Genomic DNA, 18389 nt, shown 5'->3' with positions numbered 1-18389 from the left:
CAGGGGCGCGTGGGATGATTTGCCATTGTGGGTGCGTGCCGTGATTTGCGCCTGCGTGGGCCGGCCGGCGCTCGTGGCCATGGGCAGCGGCGTTTGCGGCAGGCACGTCCACTGATGAGGAGGAGTGGCGTTTTATGACCATCAGCCGAGATTAAACTGGCCCATCTGATGGCTGGCAGCGCTGATGATGACGGAGGGGACGGCGGCGGCCCGCCGTCAGGGCGTGGTGCAGTGATTACGCCACTCATTGATGACATCAGGCGAGGTGGGCGCGCCTCTGGGCTGTGCGTGCCGTCTGAGAGGGCCTCCGGTCCGGGCGGCGGCGTGGTGCTCGGTGTAAATTGACAGCTGGGCTGATATGCGGCCGGACGCTAATGTGTTGCCCATGGGCTATGTATGGATGTAAGTTCTGTACTACGTGTCAGCCCGGACACTGTGTGGCCCCTGTGTTCGGTGACACTTCTGCCTGGCGCAGTGAACTCTCTCGGCCTCCGGCCGTGTTCTCCGATGTTGCTGTCAGCCGCCTGCCACCAGACCACACCACACCTGGATTAAGACCACCTCGGCTGTCTCCATGGCGATTCATTGCAGCGCGCACTCGACCGCCCGCCTCCCGCCTGTCTCCGCCTCCAGTAGTGGCCCGTGTCATTTGCATCGTATTGGCCTTCTGCGCTGTAGACAGACAGCGTTCCGGCCGGCGGTGTGGGCCGGGTGGTCCGCGTATCGGCGGCCATTACCACTGTGTTTGCTGCTTTACCAAGCGGCGTGCAGCGGGACCATGTCGCCGGCCGTGTCGGACCGTGTATCGGTCTCGGAGTGAGACCAGTTTAGGCTCGGTGGCGCTGTGGGCCGGACGGGTGACACGGGACGTCGGGAGGGGAGGGTGGCCTGCACTGCCCCCGCGGGTGGATTGCGGGGTACGGACGGCCTGACGGACCGTGACGGAGACGAGACAGGAGAAAAGACTGGCTTGGTGGTAGTCGGGTAGATGGAGACAACTTCTTGACATGTTGGGAGCGGGTTGACTGGGAGGATGACCCTCCAACAAGGGTGCACGCTGTTCGCCGCCGCGCCGTCTGCAATAGTACCCTCTCGTCTAACCCTGCAGGCGTCCCGCGTAGTACACTGTTCGAACCCTGCAGGCGCCCCCGGCGGACCGTGGCGTGCCCCCTCCGTCTGCGGAGCGCTGATGGCCGCCCCGATGTGGCCGCGATAGCCGCCAATGGTGGCTGCTGTGCAGACGGCACTCGGTAGCCAGCCCGGACGGCGTCTGGCCGACCATTGAGACGTCGATCCATGGATTGGGAGCGGCCCGGTGCCCTGGTAATGTGCCGGATGACTGCCACCCGATGGACGCACCGAGAAGAGAATATTGGAGCAGCGAGGTGGATAGGTGCGCAGGAGGCATGGGCGATCGGCTTGGTCAGCGGTCAGTGTCGAAAGAGTCGACCAAGAAACCGCAATAGTTTTCGGCGCTGATATTGGTGTCTGACTTGCAACGCCTGTCTCGGTTGTCGACTTCCAATGTCAGCTCTTCTTTTTGGGGAATATTTGTTTCTGGTCCCTAAAAAGCTGTTTCTGGCACCTAATTGCTGATCAGCCCCAAAATGCTTATTCGACCCTAATATCTGAATCTGGCACCTAATTGCTTCCACACAGCCTAAAGTTGCCAGATCGTCTAGTTGAACTCCGTATTTGCTGTTTGCTGATTCAGCACCAAAACCAAAACATCCAGCACCTATTTTATTCCACGTTTGCCTACCTAATTCGCGTAATCTTCCTGATTTTATGTATCCTAACAACATGAACGTTGCATTCGGTGATGTCAAGTGCCATTTTCGCCAGTGGAGATAATGATTAATGCCATTTCTAGCCAAAAGAGAATCACTAGCCAGCTATGGTGCAGCATAGCAAGACGCTCCTATACCAGCCCGCTATGTCTTAGAGCTTATTGCACCCTCAGCCATTTTAACGTGAAAAGTTTGGATCCGTCACTTCCAGCCAGGCTCTCAGGTCATAAACTGGAGTAAAGCAAAATGTCAACTCTGAACAGACATGCCACGCAACCGGCCCTCTTTTCAATATTATTAGCTTTCTGCAATCAATCATCGTCTGACTCCATCTCGATCAAACGCAGCATCCGGTTTCTACAGGAGCGTTTGACTGATCGGCCACACAATAACCAAAAACAAAATCAAAGCTTCATGCACACATATGCCATACGTAAGAAACGGATGAAAAAGGCACAACCACGGCACAACTCTGCGCGGCAAACAACGGACAATGTCCCACGCAAGATCCCGCGTTTCTTCAGCGGCCTTGAACGGAATGAAAACATTACATTTCTTTTTTGGAGCTATTTGATGACGTCAAAAAATACAGTACCCGTTTTAATGGTCAAAATCGAGACAATTACTCACAAAAATGTTTCCCTTTAAGCATTACAAATAAATACTTTTAAATATTTAAATGACATTGTTTTTTCAAACAAATTAATATTATTTGCATACTTAAACGTCATATACAATGCTGAGATCACTACGGGGCTGTCTTAGAGTGTAGCTGCACTGGCAACCTTTAGGCTAGACTCCAGGGGTCATTATACCAGAATAACATGATTCTACCAGCCAGTAGTTCATTTTTCTACTAGATTGGTGCTACGCTCAGCATTTAGGTGCCAGATTCAGAAAAAAAGAGTAAGGCGTACCGATGAATAGGTGCCAGAAACAGCTAATTAAGGTCATTTTCCACGATTGGTGCTGGTATCCACCAAATAGGTGCTGAGGACCAATTTTGGGGCGAGTCAGCTTTTAGGTGCCAGAAATAGCTTTTCTGGGACGCAATTAAATGGCGTCCCTTCTTTTTTACCTCGAGGGGTCGTCTGACCACGTGCCGAACTTAAGCGGCAAGGACACTCGGAAGACTCACAAAGAGGTGCAAACGTTTGATAAGGAATTTCTTGCACGAAAATCACCATTTGGAATGCATTCTTGTCAAGGCTTTTTCTTTTATTTATGCCGTCTTCACTCCTTTTGATGTGCTCATTGCTCATCATGCGCCTTTGTCGTGACATCTATTCAAATGTTTGCAAACTGCATGAATGGCGAAGCAAAAACAAATATTTGCAAATCGGCGCGCCTTTACCATTCGACGTTTTGCGTCATGTATTCATACTCGAGGCTCTGGTCTGGGGATGGATCTGGTCGGCGATATGACGTGGGCCGTTATCCCGCTTCTGTTCACCGTCGACTGTGTACTCTGTACGCGCTGGGGAGTTATATAACCGGCGGCTACCGCGGCCGGTGCGAGTAGCCGGCTACTGTAGGTGGCCGACCCGGTCCGTCGGGGGACTCAGGGAGCCCCGAGGAGCCGATAACGCGGCGGCCGAGCCGGCGCCAGAGGTCGGATTTGTTTTTCCAGAGCGGTCTGGTATGTGGCGGCTGGCTGCTGCTGCCGCTGCTGGCTGCTGCATGGCCCGGCTGCAGGGTGTGAGGGCGCCGCCGAGGGCCGGCCCCGGCCGCCGCCGGCTGCCAGAGCGTCAGGTCATTGAGAGCTAACCGGTGTTGTGTCGTCTGGATCGTGTCACAGTATGAATGAATGGACCGGCACACGTGCACCGCAGACAAGGTACCCGGGCCTGAAATCACAGACGGAGGCGGTTCGCACGCCGACTCACGGCTTTGTGTGCCAATATCGACACCGCCGCAGGGGCTCTGGCGAGGTTATTGCCTCCTCCGTGGACGTTCACGATAAACCCGTGGGCTCGGGAGCGGCTGGAACGGTTCCAGAGAACGACGTTACGCCTGTTCACACAATTTAGAGGCATGTGTGATAAACTAATGATTATAATATTGATGCTAAGGGTATGACTGGAAGATTATGGACTTACTCCCAGATGATCGTTGTATAAACAGTGGTGGTCTCTGGGCGGCGGCGGTGGCCGCGCTCGGTCGCTGATGAGGTCCATGGACTGTGGCCGGCAGCTCGGTAGCCGGGTGGTCCTGCGGTGCCACGTGCTTGGTAACCGACTGCGGGCCGCGGTGCGCCTGCCGAGCCGCCGCGTCTGCTGGTGTCGGACTGCAGTGATGCGCACTGACGGTGACCGCCGCCGATGTCCGATTGTGTCACCGCGCGGCCGCCCTGCCCTCCCAAACGTCAGCGCCGCACTGATGGACGCCCAAAATGAATTGCCGAATTACCAAACAACGATGCGAATCGCGCCTGAATATATTGACGTATTTCATTCTGTCATATGGAAAGCAGGGCGCCCTTATCGTATAAACGATCCGAACAACCAACGTCACCGCTTTTGGGGGCCGGCGATATTTTACATACGGTTCCCAGCGCACATGACCGGGCGTTACGCCGCGGTTTTTGTGGCTCTGTTGCCGTCTGCCGAGGGCCGACGGTGTCGGCGCTGACAGCGGCGGCACAATACGCTGTCGTCGCCCCGGCCGGCGGAGGAGCGGCCGACCCACCCAGCGCCGGCGTGTCGGCTTATAGGACGGTAATCGGTTTATGCAGATGGGCCGATTGGCCGTCGATTGACGCCGCTCGCCGGGGCCGCTGCCGGTGCTGGTGCCGGCTAGGGTGGCTAGTGCTGGTGCCTGTGTTCGTGCCGGTGTTGACCATGATATTGGTACTGGCGTGGGTGCCAGCGCTGCCCATGCCAAAAAGTATGTCAAGCGATGAATTTATGGTTAAAAAATTGACTGTTAAAAAGGCGGCTGCAGAAGTGAAGGTTATACTGGTAGTATTTTTCCGTCTAGCAGTCTAGCTGAAAGGTGTCGCCGTTGCGGTTTTCAGGAATCTGTCGCTGAGGTCTGGCCGGCAGCCGGCGGTGTGAGGGAGTGCGATGATTGGTCATATCGCCAAACGACGGGACCGCAGTGATTGAGCGCGCGTCGCCTGACGTGATAGGTGTGATGGAACGGCGCCGCCCGACCAGTAAATGCGGCTCTGGCCGAAGGCTTGATTGCCACTTGTCTGCCAGCTGGCGTGTGAAGACGCGCTTCAGTTTATTTATTTAATTATTTGCCTTTGAATTCGTTCGACGTAAGCTTAGCTGATTTAAATCGGCGGATGCTGTGATGTCTTGGTGTGTGATTCAGTGTGGCCATTTGCCGCTACTGGCGGATCTATGTGTGTGAGATCAGTGGCCGGTTCAGTCGGCTCGGCAGTATCAGAGGAGCTGGTCGCCGGAGCTGCGCCGGGCCCGGACTCACACGGCTCTGAGCCGGCGCCGGACACCGCGGGCACGCCGTCCCTGCCTGGCACAGAGAGCCGCCGCCCATGGACGCCCGGCCGCAGGACTGTGCTCACCCGGGCCGACCTCGGAAATCCCGCTCCCTGGGCTGCTCTGAATCCAACCGAGAGAGAAGCGCCGGCCAAATCCGACTCGGTTAATTACATTACGGCGGACTGGCTGGCTTTGTGCAGTGCGCGGGGACCCGATTACCGGCGAGTGTTTTAGACCCGCTCGTCCCTCCCTCGGTCTGCGCGCCCGTATAACGGTGCTCGTTCGCTCTCCCAATGCGATCTGGCGAGCTCCCCTCGGCCGTCGGCCGTCGGCGGCTCGTCTCCCCTCGGAACCCTTTCTCTTCTGTTTTCTTTGCCGCCCCATCGCTCACGGCGTCCATTACTTCTGGTGCTTTTTTTTTTTGTTCCATCTCATAACCCCTCATCAGCGAGCGCAGCGGCCGACGCTGCGTGGTGTTCGGCGCGCTCTCGTCGGCGCCGGTCTGACCATACGGCACGGCGGCGGGTACCGCTGCGCCCGCCCGGCCGGCCGGCCTGCACTGGCCGTGTCTTTGTATCGGAGACGCCAGCGCCGGCGCCGATCGGCTGTTTTTTTTTTTGCTCGGCGGATGGACACGACTGGCCGGCCGGCCGGCTGGCTGGCTGGCACGGCGAGGTGCAGCCCGCCGGACCGACTCGCCGAATCGCCGCGCCGCCGCCGCCGTGCTGGCTCGTTTCCAGGGATTTGTCAGGGCCATACGGTAACCGGTCGCGTGCGTGCAACCGGACCCCAACAATTTGTTGGCCGGCCGGGTACATGGACGCCCACTGGGCCGCCTCTGCACGGACCACGCATTCACCTGCGGAGGACAGTGGCCCGAATGGACGCTATATGGGCCCTGGGGGGCTCTGGCGTCGTTGGATCTACGACGCAGCCGGCAAATGCTAATGTGTCTCGTGGGATTTCCTATAGAGCGATGGAAGGTGTTCGTCTGCTGCTAATCTGTGGTACGGTTGCTCGATGGCCCGCAGTTTTCAAATTGTCGATTGGAATAAATCGGCGGCGGCGGTAGCGGTGACTGCAGCGACCGGACACTGTTCAGGTCATGTCCGGAGACGGCCTGTCACCTCAGAGGCGCCGCCGACGTCCCGTCTCGGCTCCACTTCCTCCGCTATTTCCGGTGACATCAACGTTCAGCGGCGCTCGGCCCGTGCCGTGCCGTGCCGTGCTGGCCTGCCGGCGAGCTGAGCTGTCCGGCCGGCCGCGGCGCCGTGCACTGCGCCTGGCCTTGACTGTTGCCCGGTCCGGCGGCGGGCCGGCCGCTGCAGACTGCTGGGCGCCGTCGCCGCCGCCGGCGGGGTGACGTGATCGCTGGCGTCGACCAACCAGGTGACCGCGCCGGCCGAGGGGCCGGCCGCACCTCGGCAGCGCCCGCCGCCCCCTGCAGTGTCTCCGAGACGGTGCGGCGAGCAGGTGCGAGCGCAGGTCGGCCCAGGTCACCACTCGGATAGGCAGCCGGCGGTCGGTTTCGGGTGAAGTGACGGTGCGTACTAGCGGGGCTCCAGTGTCGGGGTCTCCGACCGGGAAAGGTGGAGTGAAGTGTGCGCGGTGTTAGGTAAAGTGGGGTGGTGTTTCCTCTCTTCCGGTTAGCTTTTGAACATGACGCCGATTTAGCCGTGTCGGCACTCCGGACCTGTCAGTGTGTGGTCAGCGGCGGCTGACTTCCGCGGCAGGTGCTGCTAGTTTAAATGCTGGCCGTGTCGCCGAGGAGAGCCATTAGAGCTGTCACTGATCACGCTCATGACCGGCCGTCGGGCGTGGCGGCGGATGGGCGGCGGCGGGCGTGTCGCCCCCGGGCTGCCACCTCCCGCGTCGTCCCATCTCGGACAGCAGCCTCCGCCCCCGCCCCCGCCCGGCGCGGGCGGCTGGATGAGGTGTCGATCGAGCGATGATGGACTGATTGGCTGCCGATGAAACGCGCCGGCTCGTTTCTGTTTGGCTCCCGGTGGGCGGCCGCTGATGTCATTGGGGCATTGTTTTAGTTCGGGCCGGCGCTGCCGGCTCGCGATGGCGTGAGCCAACGCGGCGCGCGCCTCGAGTCGGGAGTTTTTCCCTCATTAGGTGTTTGATGGATGAATATCACATACGCCGCGGGGAATAATTCCACCGACGCTAGGTAATAGAATAGAGGTTCCATGTTGTGAAGTTGAAGGACGAAAATAGCGAGCTTAGTTTTATTGCGTATTCCGAGCTGACCTGGGCTAACCTGCCGCACTCTCTACGACACGCAGAGCTCTCAACAAGATCGACCTGTGAGCTGATATAAGCGTCAAGATTCTGAGTCAGTGTTTCGGTGCGTGAGTCAGGGCGGCCGTTCGGTGAACGTTATCGACGTTGGACGGTATCGCGCCGACCGTGGTCGTTTTGGAGCGGCCAGGTCCTGGCGAGTGGCCAGCTCCGTCTGCTGAACTGCTGGACAGAGCCGCACATCTGGCGAGCTCACCGGACGGACAGAAGGCCTGCTGAGAGGGAGGTATCGGCGCTGAGATCGCGCTCAACTCTGGACAGAGAGGCGGGTTCAGAGTACGGCAGCTATGAACGCTCCTCACGGACAATACTCGCCGTCGGGTGCGCCGTCCCCCATGGGCGCGATGTCGCCCGTCGGCGCCATGTCGCCCTCCGGTGTGATGACGCCCGGAGCCATGATGACGCCCATGATGTCGCCGGCGGCGATGTCGGCGTGCGGCCGACCCGGTGTCGTGTCGCCCGTCAGCCCGCCGGCCGCAGACATGGTCATCATGGCCAGACGCAACCCGCACATGAGACGTCGGCTCAGTCAGGTAAGGTGCCCGCCGCCGCTGAGAGAGCGGGATCGGTGAAAGGTTCTGTATGTAAATACTGGAAAGCGATGAGTGAGCGTTTTTACGCCCCTGTTTTTATGCTGATACGTGCAAAGTTTTTGGAAACGCCCTGGCTATGGGAACGTTATTTGGAGTGTCCCGTGCTTCCCGTAGCGCGAATACTTCGTCAATAATAGTCGCTTGGCTTCCGCTGGTTTGATGCGAGTTGTTTATGCTTATAACACACGCTGCCGTAAACAAGCTACGGAGCACGGAACGGCGCAACAATGGACGAGCGGGCGCCGCTCGCTAAACGACCTCTGGCTTCTAAACGACAGCTGTTTGGACGCATAGAGATGACGGCGGCAATATGTTGGATAGCGGGGCGTTAGTAGGCGTACAAATTGGATCGAGCATCGCCCTTCCGTCGACTGATTTCGCCGAAACTTAATCTTGTTTGGTCGAAGTTGTGTGGAAAGTTATCCGGCCGGCAGGGAGAGGGGCGCTGCGCTCACTGATCGCCGAGCCGTGAAGAGCGAGGCCTCGGGAGGCTCCTCACATTTATTTATGCCCGGACGATGTTATGATGCGCCCGATAAACAGTATGGTGTTTCAGGGAGTTTGACGCATATCGACGTTTTGAAGAATCGCGCACTTGTGTGATGTGTTCGTGCACTAGTGCTGATGCCATATGGTCTATGAACTCGCCGATGAAGGGCCTCTCTGTGTACGAGTATCGGTGTATTGGCGGGCATGGGTCGGCGCTTTGGTGGCGGATAAGACCACTGAGGCGACTGGAGAGCAGGGCGATTGTCGATGTTAAATTTATGACAGGTGGTGAGGTGGCGCGATCGGAAAGGTGCGTTCGATGTGATCGGAACGGTATCTGAGGTGACCCGGAGTCACGAGCTGCGGAATGAGCTGGCGACGACGCGTCGTTTCCGCTCGGAAGTCAGATGACCAATCGAATGTTATCTCGGCTGGCCGTTTGTTGTTGGAAGCTGACGTGGTGGCCGATGCTCGACGGAAGTCATATCACTCCGCGCTCTTTGTGAGTTTGTTGATTGCCACGAGGCATGATCGGTGTTTAAACAATGACCGAAATGCGCGCAGTGTCGAGCTCCCTGAGCGTTGCACGGTCTAAATCGGAGTAACTATCGCGAACTCCAAGTCACCAGTGTCAACGTTTTGTACTTCACTTAGCATTCACTTGGCTCTTTGCGGGGTCGTTTGTATCGCCGCGGCCTCCCGTACTCCCCTCGTCTGCGGCGCCGTGCCGAGCCCGGGGCTGTTGGCCCAGCGGGGCCGACCTTGGTCGTCCGGTGCCGATGACGCATGGCGTCGCCCCTGTGCATATCGAGTGTCGACCGGACGTGCCCTAGCTGTGGGGGACCGGCTCTCGGCGGCGCCCGCATGGGCTGGACGCTGGGGTTATTCGGGGTACCGTTTGGTCAGTGGACGGGAGCGAGAGTGGTGCCAACTAGTGAGTAAGCTCGGGGGAGTGACGGGGCGGCTGGGGCGGGGCAGGCCTCTGCCGCTCTCCGGGGAGGGACAGAGGTCGGGCGCCGTGCTAAAAACTGGCCGGCCGCCGGCGGCTCGGCGGAATGCGGCGGCCCAGACAGCCTGACGCCGAGCCGAGCCGAGCTGGGCCGATAGCCGAGCGGCCATGGGCGGTTCGAGGTGTGCCGAGACGGCCGGCCGTGCAGCGAACACGGGCGCGGCGCCAGCGCTGCAGCCGGCCTGTGCAGGCGCTGACAGGCGGGGGGCAGGCTGCACCGATCGGCACGGCCGCTGTCCGGCACTGCAGACTGCCTGGCGTCGGCGGCCGGCCGTGTCAGGCCGTGCCGGCGGAGGACAGACCAGCGCGCCGCAGGACACGTCAGCGGGCGGCATGGGCACCGGAGCGGCACGGCCCGGACCTAGCGCGCTGCACCGGCCAGAACTCGTTTGCTGGCGCGGTCACAGCGCCAGGAATGCCGGCCGCTCGGCCCGGCCATTGTTTTTCCGTGTGGAGACGGCCGCTCCCAGTCATGATAAATAGCGCCAGCGTTCGCCAAACGCGACGTACATCGCCTGTCGGCCGCTGCCGGGGTTTCGTCATGCTTGCTGGTGTTGATGCTCATTGAATGAGTGCTTCCAAGGAAGTCATGTAATTTTAGCGGTTGGCTGGCACGAAAACCAATTTCACCCGTGGTTTCCGAAAGTCCGTCGCTCTCTGTTCGGCGACCGGCGCGATTCTTTATCATCTCTAGAGCGAAACGGATAGGCCGGCGGCGGAATTTATCTGCGACTGCGGTGACGTCCGTTTCTGATTTGGCCGCCGCGCCGCTGAATCTATGACGTATGTGATGTTTGTCTGAGTGGCCCGGCGCGCAGCCGACGCCGGATTCGCGGCCCTTTGGTGGCCACAAGTGTGGCCAACGGCCGCGCGGCGACAAATAGACGTGATTTATTCGCCGTGCCACCGTCCGCTCCACAGATTGATAATCTGACAGTGGCTCGGACCGCGGCGGTATCCACTCGGCCCGGCCGGGCGCCGGGCCGCCCGCGCCACCCCCGCGCCGCCTCGCGTTCCCCTGTTTACAGGACTGTTTGTGATGTCGCTGGTAGGGTACGTGGCAGACACGTGTAGTGGACAGCAGTGACGACATTTACGTGTAAATTTGACATGAAGCACGGACGGGTTCGCTGAGCGGCTGATGTCACCTCGTATGTCGTCCTGATGTGCGGTGAGCGGTTATGTTTAGGTCATATGTAGCTGTGGGCTGGATCTCGCTCTCCGCAGAATGGCTAGTAATCGTTTGCCATGACACACGTGCTTGGCACGCCTGTCGCGCCTGGTGTGCCGCGTTGTCACTCCCGCGGTGCGGCTAACGCGGCGCACGAGCGACAGGTGATGCGCCGATCAGCGCGATCGTCGCCGCACAATGTGTGGCCATCACGGCGGTCTCAGCGCCGTACGCTGGGAACCGGAACCGGCCGCTACGGCGCCGCCGGCGGGCGCGCCTCCTTAAAAACCGCTTTGTTGCCGCTTTGGGCGGCCGCGGGCGACGATCAGACGTCGTGGCTCGTCTCCTGCCGTCGCGCTGATGGACCATGATGGATGCGCGCCGAACCGCCGTGACGCACTCGTCGCCGCAGCCGTGAGAAGCCGCCGCGCCGGCCGCTGCCAATGATGGCGATAGCCGGAGACCGTAATAACCATGAATCGATTGTAGATGGCCTTAATTAGTGTCCGATTTTGGAGACGCTGCCGGTAGACACGCGGCTGGCACGGTTTAAATTTGTCTGGGACGACACGGCGGGTCCGTTTTACAGCGCGGCGGGTGTGACGGCGTTACACGGGCAGCGGTATCTCACCCCCCCCCCCCCCACTCTGCTCCCAGAGGGTGGGGGCGATTGACCGGCCTTCCATCGGCGGTTGCTGTAAAGTCCTGAGACGCTGTCGTAAATAGAGACTCGTCGCGCTTTATTGGGCCGATTGCTCGCGTCCGAACTGGGCCCGGACGGGTTTATCTAACGGCCGTACCAGTTTATTGGGCGGCCGGCGGCGGTTTATTAAGCGGCGCCGACCCGCTTATTAAACGGCGACCGGACCGGCTGAGAAGTGGCACCCTCGACGCCACCGCGCCGCTCCGCCGGCCGATACGGGACGACAGGCGACCCAGCCGAACTCGAGAGAAAGGGTGTCGATTTCTGTATGCCCGGTGATGGAGTTGGAGACATGACTTGATGTGTTTTACTGAGCCTTCGTAGTACCCAATTTGTTTCTGATTTATGTTCGCAGGTAGTCATTCATCCTGTAATTGTCCTATGGTCGGCGTCATTACTCATTTGGCCGCAGCGCCGGTCTCCGATGTCCCGCTGGCCACCCGGCTCAGCTCTCATGACGCGGGCCGGCTCTGGGGCCGCCGAGACCGGTCGACTCGGCTCTCATGACGCGGGTCGGCGCAGCCAACCGGGCGCCTGTGAATGGCCGCCGGCGCGCGGCGGACCGGCCGGCCAGCTCACCTTGAGGCTCGGTCCGCCGGCGCGGTCCTGCCGGCCGGCCAGCCAGCCCGGCACCGCGCCGCCGCGGCCACGGCGCGAGCTGCACGGCCGGCCGTGCTGCTGTAGCCTTGACTCACGACGGGCCGTATTTGTCGCCGCGATGCGCCCGGCCGGCGGCGGACCGGTCGCTCATGAGCGCCGGAAACTGACCGAGGCCCGGCCAGCGGGACTGGCTCAGCTCGGCGGGAACACGAGCACGGAAAATCGGATCAGGACGCGCACGGGGCTTATGAAAAGCCGTGGCAGGTACAGCGATACACTGGGTACGCACACCAGTTGACAGGGATTATGTAGCTGAATGAACTGGGGAGTGCTCCTATTGTGCAGGCATGTGTGTTGCATGGGCTCTTAAAAACGGATCTCAGGATAGAGATCTTAAACAGGATGCACTAGCGGATCTGGAAACCCGGGAGTTATCTGGAAAACACGCAGCCTTGGATCTCGAGGCATTTTGTCGTCAGCATTAGTTACCAATCCTTGACAGCTTAAAATAACCAGCGGAGAGAGAACAATGTATCACTCCCGAGACGTGCTAAACCGCGTGGAATCCGCCGAGAAGGTAATCCAGGTATAGAGACGTGTGATTTTTTCAACATACGACTGGCTTGTCTGTGTGATTGTGAACCATGATTCATACGACGCCCGTCCATAATGCCGCAGTAGGCGGTCCTTGTTGTCATTCGGGTGGGCCTGCCGCCAGTAACTGACCGGGCCCGTACGTCTTACGCCGCTGCCTCCTCCCTAATGAATCGACGGACTATTTATGCGACGTCGGCTTAATTAATTCTGTCGCGGCGTGTCTGGTTTACGGCGGCGTTCTCTCTCGTTGGACGGCCGTAAACATCGTGCCTCCGCGCTGTCCCCGCTCGCCGGCGGAACAGAGCCGCCAGGCTACCGGCTTTGTGCGCGCGGGGAAATGTGGGCCGTGGCCCGTGCATTGAATATGATAAACGACCCCCGCCGTCTACTGCCAACTGGCATGACTGTCAAATACCGCTGCAATATGAGGGCGGAGTGTTTGTTTCCCCGGCTGTTCGAGGCTAACCCTGTGTCTCTGTTCGATTTCAGTATGTTGGTGATGACTACTCCACGGACCCGGCCGGCCGGTACGGATCCTACTTCCTCGACGGTGGCGCCCCTGGCGGCGATCCGTGGAACCCACAGTATTCGACCTACTCGCCAGGCGGCCTCATGGGCACGGCTCAGGCGTCGCCCCACTATGGCATGACGTCGATCGCTGACGGCATGGTAAGTAACGTGTGGCGACTGATGTAGTGATGTAGTTTACGTGTACCGTAAGACGCTCTACCGCTCCCTATGTAACATTGCCTAAGCGTGGACTGTTTCTGCTTTGTCAATAAGACCAGTGGCCGATGTCGACCGCATTTTGCGCCCGATGGCTGTGTGGGCAGAAAGGACACACATCTATGAACACTTGAGTCAATGCGCCATACACCCCAATTCTCACAGTGGTGACACTTGTGATCGATTATTTTTTTGTTGATCTAGATTTCCTGGTAGGCGTTATTATCGGTATGGACGAGCTTGACGGTTCGGGGAATTGAAGGCAGAAGAACTATCATGCGCGCGATAGTTTGTAAGCATGGTTACTAATCCTCCTGCCCTTGAACATTCTCTTGAATGCAATGGTATTTTGATGCTATATGAATTTCATATCTTTTGATATTGCACCTAATCGTAGTTCACATGTTCGGTCCACATTTCTAGCCGGGTGTGTGATTGCAAAATGACACCGCCGTCTGCCCCGCTCGTGTGTCCCCGCTGACCTTATCCCCTCTGTTCGTCAGGTCTGCGGCGGCGCCGACCTGTCCACGGGTCTGCCGTCGATGGCGTCGTTCCGCGCGCCGCCGTCCTCCACACCGGCGGCCGTGTCCCCGCTGATGTCGGCCGGCTCGCCCATGTACAGTGGCGCGCCACCCCCCTCGGCACCCCCGCCGCCGCCGCCCGCGCAGCCGCCCAACACCGGCGACACACTCGGCAAGGCGCTGGCGTCGGTGAGTGGACAGCTTTCGTAATGCTGCTTTCAAGCTTAATTCGCCCGATTTGTTCGCAACACACTGTTATTTGAGTTTATTGTTTATTTTTTGTTTTATTTGAGTTTATTTATTTGTGTGTTTATTTGAGTTGTTTGACGTGTGTCTTACATGATTTGTTGCTGTGTTCTCAGATATATTCCCCGGAGCAGGCGGGCGGCGGGTACGGCGGAGCCGCGGTCCCCACCACCCCGGTACGTATGTGTGGCTGCTCACCGCGCTCTGACTGTCCACCCTGCCGCTGCTCACACTCAGGCATGGCCCTGTGTAACCTCTGCTGAACAACCGCTCTAAACTGCTCTGAACCGCCCTAAACCGGTCTGAACCGGACTGTGATTACCCATAGCTGTCTGAGAGTAACTCTCACGGTTTTCGATTGTCGCCAACCAGCACTAGTGCATGTCACCCTAGTTTGCCGTCACCAATGTCGTTTCCCTCACAGTCACAGCACCGGCGACTCGCCTGCCGCCTGTTGGCGACCCCAGGAACTTATCCTGTGTGGTACGCCAACAGATGGCGGGGCGAGCCGTGTCTATAATTTGATCCTCGTTTGATGTTTGCGTTTTGGTTTGGCCTGTTTGACAGAACCCTCGAATGCCCGACGAGCATTTGGATGATGCCATTGGCCTTCTGAGGGATCACGCCCAGGTGAGTGTCGTGATGTGTGTTAGTTGTCGCCTGGCCGTAATAACCCACCGGACTTTACCATCAGTCACACCTCCCCTCCAACACGCCCTGCATGAGAACAGTGGTGTCCTGTGGTACCCACGACTAACCAGTTCCGGCTGAGGCTCGGACGTACTAGCACGGAGGGATTTCAGTGATAGTTTCCGTGTCAGCCCGGATGAGTGAAACGGATGGTTCATTAGAGTTCAGCGAGCCATAACTAAATATAGACGCCAAGGAAAGCGGATGAATTTTGATGTTTCACTGGTATTTTAATAGTTGATCATTATAAGCGGAAGCTTAGTGATGCACAAATGCAGTTTTGCTGTAAACATGGAGATGCTTGTAAACACAAGAAACGTAAGCATGTTAACATAACCAACAATAAGCTACAATAATTAGCTGAATCAGAGGCGGCCAAGCTGGTTGTTGCCTTGTCGTTGTTCTATCTTTAAGCGCTGCTATGCAGTCGGGAGCTGCTGAAGTCTGTCTATGTGACTGGTGGGGCCTCCTGCCCTCTCTGGCCATCCCCGCCCCACTCTGACCGCCCCTCCCCCGGCCCCGCTGGTGGTACAGGGGGGCCGGATCGAGGAGCGGCTCGATGACGCCCTGATGGTGATGAGGAGCCACGCCGAGCCGCCGGCCGGCATGGGCCTGCACCCGGCCGCCGGCGGGCCGCCGCCGCCGCAGCACCCGCACGGTAACGGCCTGCTGTACAACATGGAGCAGCACGTGGCGGGCCTGCGGGCGGCCGCCGGCTCTGCGCCGCCCTACGGCCAGCTGGTGTCGCCCACCGACACGGCGGACAGGACACCCGCCGGCGCCAGTGAGTGACGGACAGGGGACAGAGGGGACCGCGGGAGGAGGTAGGGGTACATAGTAAAATAGAGCTGGAGGTTGGTAAGGTTTCTCATGACATTTTTAAGGGCTCGTTGAATAGCTCGTTGGCGTTTAATGATGCGGGCGTCGTACTCTGGTTATGGACTGTCTTGCGTGACTTGATTGGCTGGCAATCGGTGCTTGACCGGGCGTTTGCCGCTCGCGGTGTTCACAGAGAAGCGGAAGGACGCGCCCGACAGCACGGACCTGGCGTCCAACCTGTCCTCCAGCTCGGTGGCCGCCTCGACCACCTCTGCCGCCTCGGCCGCCTCCTCAAAGGCCAAGCGGGCGCGGAGATAGTAAGTGTCGCCGACTCTGGCGCGGGGCATGCGGTCACTAATTTCGGAGTGGTGGTTAAATGGACTGAGCTTCAACATTTTGGTAGTTTGTTTAGAATTGGTTTTGAAGTAGATTCTTGGTGCCATGCTTTGGAGGAAAAAGCAAAGTGGTGCTCATAAAGGAAATAGTGACACCTTACAAATATAGAGGAATCGGACAGGATGCCCAGGAAAAGCTCACGCCAGTGGAGCATTCTATGCTCCGTCTCCGGTGGGAAACTCCGCCCGTGACGCCGCCTCCGTGTTTTGTCGTGTTTGAATCACTCATTCATTGTCGACCCAAGTCATTCATACAGCCCGGAAGTGCACAGTGGCAGGAAGCTGTTTGTCGCCCGGCTGTAGGCCCTAATTAACATAGTCTGTCTGAGCCTCCGGATCCTTTTTGGAGTGGTCGTGCATTAGGGAAATTTTGCCTAGTTTCTGTTGTGATTTCCCCAAAGCTGCTGTCACAGTTGACAGGTTCTATGTTGATATGATACATGGCTGGTCAAGCGTCGTATTATGTTGTAAGCAAAGCTTACCACAATAATTCATGGCAAAACCCATGAGTCTTCGAATCAGGAACAGCCCTGGCTGATGGAAATCGCCTTACCTTGTGACAGTAAATCAAATGTAATGCTGAATGATTGGTCAAACCGCAGAACGATTAAAATAATCATTCAATAATATTATTTGATTGAACCCTTCATTTTTTTTTTCTTCTAAGATACGTTTGATGATATAACTAGAAGATGTCATGCTCTTTAGTACCACTAGCTCTGATCATAGTTCTGCACACTCTCACAACCTATCGCTCTTCATTAATTACCGACCTCACGGCACTGAAAATCCCTTTCAATTAATTTACTCACGGCTGGATTTTGCTCCCCTCACAATCTTTTTATTTTCATTTACTGTGCGCTTGATCTCTGCACACACAGTCTCTCTCGCTCTCTGTATGTATGTTTCTGTGTGCCATTTCGCGGACCGTGCGCCGCTACAAGTCCCCCCACCTATCTCGCCAAACAGCCCTGGACAACGGTCCGATGTCGATTGTTGCAGCGAAGATGAGACTGACCTCGACCCGGGCACCAAACTCCTCCGGGAGAAGGAGCGACGCAGCGCCAACAACCAGCGGGAGAGGTACGTGTCACAGAGCGCGCGCGCGGTGGTGGCGGTCGGGGGCTGCTGGCCGGGCGGATAGATGCTGGGGATGGGAGGAACAGTAGGAAAGGAAACCGAAAAGGATAGGAGGGGACGGGACGTCTCAGATGGCAAGGTGGTAAGAGGTAGGTGGTAAGCAGGTGATATATTTTTCTGATAGCGACGACATTCGAGAGGTAAGTGTTGCATTTTACTTCGGCCTTTTTCTTTTTCAAGGCTGCGGCGTCCGCGGGTACAAAGTCTTCAAAAATGCGGTTCAAATTGCGATAAAAAATAAAGCCGTTGGTGTCGCTTTCTACTCGATATCCACCTCACGCCGGAGTATCAGATTTCACAATACCTTGCTCAGGCTTGACCATGGCTCTGTCACGGAGCGACTCTCGGCTAACTGAACCGGCCGGTTGAGCGAATGGAATGTCTGGGTGAGCCCGCCGGGCCGCGCAGGGACGGGACGGGCTGAGGTCTCCCCGGAGCGGGTTTTTTAGCCCCCCCCCCCCCCTCCTCCTCCCTCGCGCCGGAAACGTGCGGCGCCGCGCGGCCCATCTCGCCGGTTGATGTCTCCTGACTGACGGCGGCCACGACCGATTACCTCTGATGACGTCAGTGGGGTGGGTGTGACGTCACGGGAGGCAGATAACTGGGACGGAGACATGGAGATGGGGTTGGAGCTGAGCAGCGTGAGCTGTGGGCGGGTGAAGTAGGTGGATTAGTGGGTATTTGTCCGGACGGAGATGGTAAGGACTAATGCGTCTGATCTGGGGGGGGGGGGGATAACTAGATTACAGCCCGGGCCAGCAGCCGGGAGGGATTATTCAGCACGATGCATGGAATATGTTTCTGTGGTCTAGATCGGTGTTGTGTGTAATGGGTTTTATTTTTTGGTGTTTTGTTCCGTTAAATCAGCAAGATCTTGTTCTTGGATAATGAAGCCTAGCAGTGACCGTAAATATTTAACGTAATCTTGTTTGATGATCCGTTAGATAAGCCAAAATTCTTGGCTTTTTTGAGTAACGTAAATCTGTTAAGAATATTGGAGTAGCAATTAGCATTTTTCGGGTAGCCAGTATTTTTACTAGTACCCTAGTGCAGTCTGCTGCCCTCATAGCTAAACAGTACTGACGGTATTTGCTGTATTTTGTTGCTGTATGGATATTGACACAGTTTGATTTACCGTTTGTTT

At 57.8% G+C, this 18389-nt stretch overlaps 1 protein-coding gene across 39 annotated transcripts in view; it reads left to right on the top strand.

Moving 5' to 3' along the window:
* The window catches only part of LOC122372563 (protein daughterless-like), a 79127-nt gene that overhangs the window by 55261 nt on the left and 5477 nt on the right, over positions 1-18389 (top strand). For 15 of the 39 annotated variants that reach the window (XM_043349893.1, XM_043349892.1, XM_043349901.1 and 12 more), the window contains 7 exons: positions 13198-13377; positions 13938-14144; positions 14318-14377; positions 14769-14831; positions 15417-15675; positions 15904-16027; positions 17075-17188. In XM_043349893.1, coding sequence (XP_043205828.1) covers positions 13198-13377; positions 13938-14144; positions 14318-14377; positions 14769-14831; positions 15417-15675; positions 15904-16027; positions 17075-17188 — 1007 coding nt within the window. Of the gene's footprint in view, positions 1-13197; positions 13378-13937; positions 14145-14317; positions 14378-14768; positions 14832-15416; positions 15676-15894; positions 16028-17074; positions 17189-18389 lie in introns of all 39 variants that reach the window. The other 24 variants (XM_043349891.1, XM_043349898.1, XM_043349897.1 and 21 more) reach the window with 3 other exon arrangements.

Source organism: Amphibalanus amphitrite, unplaced genomic scaffold (genome assembly GCF_019059575.1).
Source record: "Amphibalanus amphitrite isolate SeventyFive unplaced genomic scaffold, NRLGWU_Aamphi_draft 001373F_arrow, whole genome shotgun sequence".
Classification (NCBI taxonomy): Eukaryota; Metazoa; Arthropoda; class Thecostraca; order Balanomorpha; family Balanidae; genus Amphibalanus; species Amphibalanus amphitrite.
Note: the sequence above shows the minus strand (reverse complement) of the source record. Positions and strands in the feature narration are given on the sequence as shown.